Raw genomic sequence first — 10,167 nt, forward strand, 5'->3', positions numbered from 1 at the left:
ATTTGTTGAATCACATCCAAAATTTAGCTAGATTCATATAAACAAATGGGATAAGTCAAAATTTAGCTTTTGAACTTGAAAATTTTTTTTAATTTAGTATCTGAACTTAGTAAAATTTTTTTCAATTTTGGTACTTGTGATAATGTGACACTTTGAGATTGTGCCTTATTATCACTTGAAATTTAAAAAAATATATAATTTTTTATGTGATGACATAACATAATATCAGAATGACATACTTATACATAAACAAAACTGGGAAAAGTTACATGTGGAGAAAAAAAATCAAGGACTAAGTTAAAAAAAGCTGATAAATTTAGAGACTAAATGTCGTTTTATCCCTAAATAAAACACGTTTCAATTAGTCATTTGATTCAAACCCTACCTTTCAATTAGTCAACATTTAATCCTTAATCTTAGCAATTTTTTTTTAAATTTGATCTTTGAACTTTTTTGGTCCATATTAGTTACTTAATTAAACAATTTTTTCAATTTTGATTTCTATGATGATGTAATATTCTAAAATTGTATCACATTATCACCCGACTTTTTTAAAAGATTATATAATTTTATGTGATGACGTGATGCAATATCAAAGTAATACATGAACAAAAATAAGAAAAAAATGCATGCGGACAAAAAAAATCAGAGACTAAATTGAAAAAATTGACAAGTTCAGGGACTTTATCCTAAATAAATGACCTTTTTAATTAGTCATTTGACTCACACCCCATCAGTATTAATGAAAACGATGCTTACTTCTTCTGCATCGAAAATCCAGCAGCGTCCCATAAAAGCAACAACACCTCAAAGACAGATAAGAACCCAAAAATTTATGGGGTTTGGCATTTTTTAAAAAAAATTTAATGGGAGTAGAAAATCTTTTTTTTTTAAATGATGAGAGACCATTAAAAAATGAAAACTTGTTTTGATTAAATAGAGGATTTAGCAAGTGGTGTTTTTCTTTTTAGTACAAAAGAAAGAATATTCAGACTTGCAAGGTAAAAAAAAACAGTTATCTAAAGCTTAGTTGAGACAGAAACAGTGGTAAAGTTCCCCTTTTTTAATATTTGATTTTTTCTTTTTTTGCTTTAGCTGTTGTGGGGTTTTGTTTGCTTTCTATTTCTTATATACAAAATATAAAATATGACACTTTACTCATTATTCTGCCCTGGCCTAAGTCTTGAGTTGAATGGTTCCCTTGATGCTTAACACCATAGCTCTCAATCAATCATTTTAGGCACCTGTGGGCTTAGAAAATAAGATATTGAAGATGGGTTTTCAAAGGAGATAGCAAATACCAGGTTAAAACATTAATAGCAGTCTTTCTTTTGCTCTGGCTTTAGTGTTTTGAAGTTTTCGATATTCTCTTTGTTGGGTATAAAAAAGGTACCTTTTTTTTTCTACAGCTAGGAATAGGAGAATCTCTAAAGATTTTGGCTTCTTTTTTTTTTTTCCTATCTTTCTTACCCTGTGATTTGTTGTTGTTTGATGAAGAAATTTTTAGGTTCTTTACTTTGTAGATTACTGTTAAATGCATGTTTTAGGTAAAAGTTCATATAGCCTTTTTTGTATAGAAATCTTTAGGAACTTAACTTTAGGGAGTTTATGCCTTGTTTTTTCTTAAAATAATGCATTGAGTTGGTGTTGGAAATGGCTGAAATTAGACTTCCTAAGGTAGAACAGGGTCAAACCAAGATTAGAAATGTTCCAATTGCAGTGACCCCTGAAGGTTTTTGGTGTTGTCCGTCTCCTGTTGGGTTTCAAAAGACTCTTAAATCACAAAAGCCTTTAAACAAGCCCAAACCCTCCTCGCCGCCCCCTCAGGTTACTGTTCATAAGAAGCAAGTCCCGGTAACCGAGAAGAAGCCGATGACTACACCAATAAAGCCAGCAGGTACTTATGGTGATCAAAGAACTTTTACTCCAGTTAATCATGGTATTAGTGCACCAGTAGTTCCGGAGAGGGTGCCGAGGCCTAAGGTAGAACATGTGCCTAGGAATGTGGCAATCGAGTATGGTGAACCGGGAACAAGTGATATGAAGGTGATTCTACTTGGGAAGCAAGGGTTTTGTGTGAAATTGAGTGTCCACAAGATAGTTCTAATGGAGCATAGCTGTTTTTTTACTGATAAACTTTCTGGACAAGAGCCTGGTTTGTCTTGTCTTGAAATCGATGACTGCGAGGATGTTGAAAGTTATGTCGAAACCGTGGGGTTGATGTATTGCAAAGAAATGAAGCAGCGGTTAATCAAACAAAGTGTTTCACGCGTGCTTCGCATTCTCAAGGTAATTTGCATATTCGTGCTATGGCCCTTCTATTTTTAGGGGCTGAATCCTTTTATATTGAGCATACACATATATGCTAAAAACACCATTTCTAATACCGGTCTTATCTTCACAAATAATAATAATCATAATAGTTGGTACTCAACTGTGTCATATCTCTTTGAACTTCTTAAATTCTAGTGAAAAGACGGTGTTGATCGCAAGCTCAAATTGACGGCATATCTGCACACTGAAAGCCCCGTTTGTTATTTTGAGACCATATATTACTTTTGAACTTTTACCAATATAATCTATGTACTTAGTATTCATGCTTGCCATGTTCGAAATCAATATGCTATTGTTTTCTTTAACATACACGGACTTGTAGAGCAATTAGCATTACAACTGATAATTATGTTTATGCTGTGCCATACTGTATATTGGCAGATCATAAATTATTTCTTATGCTTGAAAAGCAGAATATAAGTACTTAACCATTGAGAATGTTATAAATATGTGTAGGATTTACTTATATTCTTCATAATCTCCAAGCATACTTTAGTATGTCTATTGGCTGATATGGATGTTACCATTCCTTGTGAAGCGATGGTTTCGACTTGGAGAACTTGGAGATAGGGGTTATGTAGGATTATGAATTGACCTCATTAACAACTGCCTATACCATTCTGTTTCTCTGCTTGCTTGATGTAGCTTATTCGGTAAAAGTATCATGGAGGCCTTTGTGCTAGGATACGGATTGCATTTTGCCTTTTTTACTCAAAAAATGGGCAAATTAGTCCTTATACGTTAGATTAGAGAGCAAATTGGTCCTGTTAAGAAATTCCATCCATTTCTACTATTAAAAGTTGGTCCTTGTATGTCTGCATGAGGTACATGTGGCACACCACATGTAATTGTTTGGTTATTTTGTTAGCTACACTAGTTTTTAACCGTAGAAATTGATGAAATTTTTAATAGAAAGGACCAGTTTGCTCTTTGATCTAATGTATATGGACTAATTTGCGCATTTTTTAAGTGAATGGGGCAAAATACAATCCGAGTCCTAGTATGGGGGCTTCCATGGTACTTTTACCTAGTTTATCCTTGCTAAAATTAAGAATATCATGTGACCTGCATGTTGTATTTCAAGCTCGCTTAAGATTCATGGTCTATTATATTTTGATCCATGAATGATATTCACTAGTTTATGCCATGCGATCTTTGTTTATTCAAAGTTCACTGTGATGTTGATTGACATCCAACAATTTGTAGAATTTATTGTTAAATGTCTCTTTTTGTGAAACCAGATAGTGCATATTAAAATTTGTCCTTTGACAAAACTTCCCTTACGCGTGTTATGAACTTCTTTGCAGGTTGCTGAACTACTTGGCTTTAACTCATGCATACAGTCATGCTTGGAATATTTAGAAGCAGTTCCTTGGGTTGGCGAAGAGGAAGAAGACAAGGTGGTCTCTTCAGTTTTGCGACTCCAGGGTGAAGGTATCGGGGTCACACCAGTATTAAAACGCATCTCCTCTAATGTCTCTAATCCCCCTAATGACACTATTTCACACATAATGGAACTTGTTCTTAAAAGCAATGAGGAGAGAGGACGACGTGAAATGAAATCTGTAGTATTGAAGCTTCTTAGAGAGAATAATAGCCTCCCGAGCTATGCTGGTCCAGCCGACGTCTGCAATGAAACAGTTTATACATTGTCCAGAAGTTGCTTGGATTCACTTTTATCTCTGTTCAAGCAAGCAGTTGAACTAGAACGAAGTGATAAATCTGTGGACAGCAGAGAACCTGTGGTGAAACAAATAGCTTTGGAGGCAGATAATCTCTCATGGTTGCTTGAGATTTTGGCTGACAGGCAATCGGCAGATGAATTTGCACTAATGTGGGCCAGCCAGCAAGAATTAGCAACATTACATTCGAAGCTTCCCATTGTGTCTCGACACCATGTTAGTTGCATTACAGCTCGGTTATTTGTTGGAATCGGAAAAGGGGAGTTGCTACCAGCGAAGGACACTCGTCAGTTATTGTTACAAACCTGGTTGCAACCATTGATCAATGACTACAACTGGTTGCAACATGGTTGCAGGTCATTTGATAGGAAAGTTGTGGAGGAAGGCATCAGTAGGACGATTCTCACTTTGCCTCTAGAGGATCAGCAAAGTATTCTGCTTACTTGGTTAGGCAGTTTTCTCAAGGCTGGCGACAACTGCCCCAATCTTCAAAGGGCTTTCGAGGTATGGTGGCGAAGAACTTTCATTAGACCTTACTCAGACGCCCAAGGCAACGTACCCCACTCTGATAGCTCAATGGCATCAAAGCAGCAAGACTAACCCTACGTAAATTAATAGCAATAACCTTTTCTGTTTAGGGGAGCTTGCTTCAACTGAAAAATAATGATATACTGAACCAAAGACACGCTCCGGTAAGTACCAAGAGTTGACAATGGCAAGTCTCCTTCGATATGGTGTGATATAACTGTTTCATGTTTGATGTTTTGTGCTAGAATTCATATATGGAATGTATGAAACATGTGCTTTGATTGTTTTGATATGGCAATTTTCATAAAGAAATTAAATTAATATTAGAGTTTCGCTCCATCTGGTTTCATATATGGTTTGTGTAGCTGCGAATGAATCGCTTTATTTAGTTTATTTACATCTCTATGTAGAATCCAAGTCTTCATTGCAAGTGTTTATTGTGATTGAACATCATGTGATCATAGTGTTCATTGTGAGCCTGCAAAGTGTTGAACATACTATAGTCCAACAGTGATATACATATATTTATATATATACATATATGTACTGTTCAACTTTGCATATCATTAATTTGTCGGTGCAGTTCATATGGTAGTGAATGTGTATCATTGAATGCCCTAAATCATTCCTCTTTTACTGTCCCACACCACATGCTTTTATGCTTCCATGCTTCCTGCTTGCCAAACTAAATATCACTAGGCAGCAGTAACTTGGTTTCAACTTTCAACATACCCCATCATATTTTTGCTGCTAGCTGTAATATAGGTAAGCAATCAAATGTGTATGATATGTATTATCTTTAAACTTTGGGTTAAATAACATTTTGGGGTTTGAACTTGACAATTATTTCCACATTGGGGTTGAATTTTTTTATTTTTTGTCTAAATTAATTCTTGAACTTAACAATTGTTTTCATATTGGGGTTTGAATTTTTTTAGTACAACTTAGTTTTTGATATTTTCTTGAAAACCTTAAAGTTTAGGTCTTAATGTGGCAATAATTGTCAAATTCAAAACTCAATATGAGAGTAATCGCCAATTTAGGGACTAACTTAAATAAAAATTAAGCTTTAATACGAGAGTTATTGCCAAATTCAAGATCTAAACAGTAATCTAACCCTTAGAACTTTTTCTTGGTTGCCAATCATTTTACTGAAGCTAGAAGTCCAGTCCATCATAAGTTATGCATACAATAATATAGAAATAATTGTCTAGTTCAGATTCAATATGAAAATAATTAGAGACTAATTTGTATAAAAAAATTCAAACCCATAAATATTATTGTTAAGTTGAAACTTCAAATGACAATTTAATTCCCAAACTTTCTGTCATTTTCTTGGTTGCCAATCATTTTACTGAAGCTAGCAAGTCTAGCATAAGTCATGCATGCAATTAATACAACTGTTTCTTTTAATAGCCTAATCTTTGAATCTACTCATTCGTCATGTGATTCTTACTCTTATTTTTTTAATATTATATTTTACACATATTCGAATATAATATTTAAAATATATATATATAAAAAAATATACATACTCACATTTAATAATGTGTCGATTGAGTTTTATATTGACTGTTATGGGTATTATTATTAATGCGACGTGAGTTCGAATACACTAAAATATATTATTCTCCTATTTATAAATAAACGGAACAAAAAACAACTCTTAATATAACCATCTACATATAAACTTAATAACATGAACATGAATATGGAAAGTTGCAATTTAATAAGTTCTGAACTCTTTCATGATAAGAAAGGAGAAAAGCAAATTTCTTTTTTAGAAAAGAAAAACAAGTCTTTTAACTCTTTCCATTTAAGATTATATATTGTACTTCAAGCCTACTTTCTTTCATATTTACTACTTATACTGTATTGAAATAGTAAAATTGTGTCAATGTTTGGAAAAAGTATGATTGCTATCTTATTATATTTTCTATTTTCTTTTTAAAAAATTAAAAAATTAATTTTTATAAGTTAAATTATTAAGTAATTTTTTTAAAAAAATTTATCTATTTTTATCATTAAAAATTGATGTAACTAATCTAATAATAATTACATATGGATCAAATTTTAACTATGAAAATGGGTGGAATTTTAAAAGGAGAATTATTTTGCTCATTGATGTAAAGTACAAGGATAAATTTATTATTTTTTAGTAAAAATAATTAAATACATCTCCTTAACTACACATATAGCTGGCAAGCAAAGGGTAGGGCACCACTCACACGGGCTGGATTTAGTCTAGAAAAAGTACTACTGTTGCAGCCTAAGCCTATACAAAGTTATGACCCCAATTTCAAAACTCTGTCAAAAATGTGCCCCAAGCCCAAAAAACAATGGGGGGCCAGTGGACACAGGTCCTTTTGTTTAGCATCGAATGCCTAGCTTTTCTGCAATTTGCATTGACCGTTTTGTACTAAAAGTTTAATGCACCCCTTTTGTGGAGGGACCTTATTTATTTATGGTTTTTTTCTAAATCATAAATGAAATTAAAAGCATTGGCACAAAGTTTAATGACAGAAAATATTATACTGTCAAGTGGACATGTTAACTAATTTTAAAGACGATATTGTTAAGAGGGATAGTTATAAACTCTGACAAAAAAAAAGTATTGTCTCAAAGTATCATGAAGATTCTTATATTTTAAGTTAGACTGTATTTTGTATTCTCTACTCAAAATATGAGTAAATTAATTCTTATATATTAGATTAAAAAGTAAACTGGTTTTGTTAAAAGTCTATCTATTTTTACTAATAAAAATTAGTCCATGTATATCAGAATAAGGCATACGTCATACGTTACTTCAATTTTTAATAATAAAAATAAATGAAATTTTTAATAAGAAATATTAATTTATTTTTTAATCTAATATACAATAACTAATTTATTCATCTTTTAATAAAGAGGACAGAATATAAATTGACCCATAATATAAGGAGCTCCATTAGATATATATACAAACCCTAATCAAGACCCATTGAATTGTCTGGTAAAAGGTTTGAGCCTTTATCAAATATCCCAAGTCATAAGGTGGCATTCAAAGAGTCTTCTGACCACCTATCAGACATTGAATGTAAGGTAAAAACCAAAACAAAATGATTAGCAGTCATTTAAGAATTATGATAGATTCTATTAGTATTTTCACTTTCAATCACATTGGTCCCATTTTCCGTGAAACACTTTCTTTCATGTACAAAGCCTCAGCTAAATGCCCTTACATCAACAAAGAAAACATAGTCAGTGACTCACTTTTGTGTGTTCTTTTTTTCTGGTTTTGCTTCAAAAACATTCAATAAATCGAAACAAATATTGACTAAAAAAATTCCATAATAAAAGCATCCAAAAAAATTAAAAAGAACATAAGCTGAAAGTGACACTACTTTGCTACACTTTTGTCTTGTTTGTGTGACAGTAATAACGTTTTTTGAATCTCTGCAGCTTTTAAATAATAATTTAGCAGCTGAAATATCATATCAAAAAGTCCATTTTTTATTCATTATTTCAAATAAAATGGAAGTGATGGTTGCAGCAGAAAGCCATTGGTAAAAGATCTGTTTTTTCACTCAAAGGAAAAGCAACATATTAGGTAAAGTGTACTTGTTGCTTTGCATTAGATTTCAAGTAACCAAAGAACCCAACCCTTTGTTTGTTTTCTTTTTCTTTTTTCATATAGTTGGTGTTGATGTAACACTTAATTCAAATCCAAATATGTGTTGGATAGATAAGTATTGCACAGTCTGCATAAGCATTAACAATGACAGATAAATTTCATTGTAGGTAAAACAATGGCTTTTGTCTTGTGTCATTTCCACCAATCAACCGACCAATCAAAGAATCATCATGTAATGAAAATGTTTGCTGACAGTATTTGCTGGTTGAAAATGAAATACTCTTCCAGTATATATAATTCAAATACATTAGCTGGAAATTTAGAGGAAAAATTGTGTTTTATCCTCTCTACTCTTATTTACATTAAATTAAAGAGTAAATTAATTTTTTTTATTAAAAATTAGTTCATGTATATCACCACAGATACACGTAGCATGCTACGTGTTATTATCTGACTATTCCGTTAGCCACGATAAATTTTAACAATTCAAATGGACAATTTTAACAAAAATGATTAATTTGTCCTTTGATTTAATGTATAAGGACTGATTAGTCTATTTTTTTAATAAAAGAGGGCAAAATGTAATTTAACTTCTAACATAAGATTTTTATCAACTTTGAAAATGACAAAAACTGTAAAATAAAATATAAATGATACCATGATTATACAAAAATACATGATGAGACAAAACTATATACTTTATATATATATAATTTTTTTGTAGTGTAGGGACTAAAATTATACTATTTTTTGTAGTGTAGGGACTGAAATTCAAGCACAAGTGTAGGTTAACAAAGACAACTAAGAATATAAATAATTTTTTTCTCAGCTTTAAATTGTAAGGGAAGAGTGTGTTTGATAAATTATTGAAAATTTTCATAATCATTTAACATATTAAATGTGTTTAATAATCATTTTATTGAAAATGAAATTTTTTAATATTTAATATTTTAAATGTGTTTGATAATCATTTTAATTTTTTGTTTAATATAATTTTTTTTAAAAATGTTGAATAAGATAAATAGGTGGGTAGCTAATGTAGAAAATATCCAATTGATTTTATTTTATTAAAAAATTAAAATAAATTATCGTTTTTTTAAAAAATTAAGATATTTAAATTAGTATCTTTATCTTCCATCTAAAACAATCTAAAATAATATAAATTATTATATTAATAAGATTAAATTTTAAAAAAATAAAAAATTTTAAAAATCAATATTTATTTTTATCAAACAATATAATTATATTTGGTACTTATATTTTTTATTTTATCAAACAAATTTTCAATATAAATTCAACATCTATAAAATTTAGTAATAAAAATTTGGTACTTTTCAATATATAAATCAGTACTTTAATCTCTTTATTATAATTTGATAATTTTTAATTCAATCCATCTACTTTTCCAAATATTTATTTTGCCAACTTTTTTCATTAAATTTGTCAAATATTTTCACATAGTTTTTTTTAAACATTTGGCGATTTGAGCATATGCATATTAGTAATTTTCTTTTTTATTTAAATAGATTAATTTTTTAAGTTAAAAAAAATTTAATTATACACACGAAACCCAAGGTGTATTTATATATTTTAAAGAAAATAGAAAATAGTCACATCAAAATGTTGACCTCAAAACCAAAAATATACATATTTAAAAAGGTTAAATTAAGCTATTTTTAAAAAAATTAGACTTTTAAGATTATTTTAAAGTTTAATTAGAGAAATAGGCTATTTTTAAAAAAGAGAAAGTGAAAGCACGTCTTGCTAGGCACTTTCCCTTTCCCTCTCCAATGTTAGGGCTTTTTATTTTTGTAGGATTAGAGGTTTTTTAGGATTTAAGGTATTTTGAAAGTGTTTAGGGTTTTCGACTGAAACCACAGAAGTTTTTAAATAGTTTTGAGGGGTTGGGATATAATAACACGCCTCAACACACATACATTTTATATGTCATGGCAGGATAGGACCATCACTTTGGAAACCCATCGTGGAAAAATAAAATTTCAGGCTAAT

The 10,167-nt window shown here is 30.6% G+C and overlaps 1 protein-coding gene across 1 annotated transcript; it reads left to right on the forward strand.

The window, feature by feature from the left end:
• The first annotated feature begins 776 nt into the window (after positions 1 to 776).
• Positions 777 to 4,881, forward strand: LOC107940592 (BTB/POZ domain-containing protein At3g50780). Its single transcript, XM_016874035.2, has 2 exons — positions 777 to 2,289; positions 3,642 to 4,881. Exons 1-2 carry the CDS (start codon positions 1,654 to 1,656, stop codon positions 4,614 to 4,616), a joined length of 1,611 nt encoding a protein of 536 aa, XP_016729524.1. The 5' UTR covers positions 777 to 1,653; the 3' UTR covers positions 4,617 to 4,881.
• The last annotated feature ends 5,286 nt before the right edge of the window (positions 4,882 to 10,167 follow it).

This window comes from Gossypium hirsutum, chromosome A02 (assembly GCF_007990345.1).
Source record: "Gossypium hirsutum isolate 1008001.06 chromosome A02, Gossypium_hirsutum_v2.1, whole genome shotgun sequence".
Taxonomy (NCBI): Eukaryota; Viridiplantae; Streptophyta; class Magnoliopsida; order Malvales; family Malvaceae; genus Gossypium; species Gossypium hirsutum.

Excerpts from the sequence above, each read along its gene's own strand:
- LOC107940592 (XM_016874035.2), top strand. The coding sequence starts at position 1,654 with ATGGCTGAAATTAGACTTCCTAAGGTAGAACAGGGTCAAACCAAGATT. Across the intron at positions 2,290-3,641 it reads GCGTGCTTCGCATTCTCAAG|GTTGCTGAACTACTTGGCTT; the intron begins GTAATTTGCATA and ends ACTTCTTTGCAG.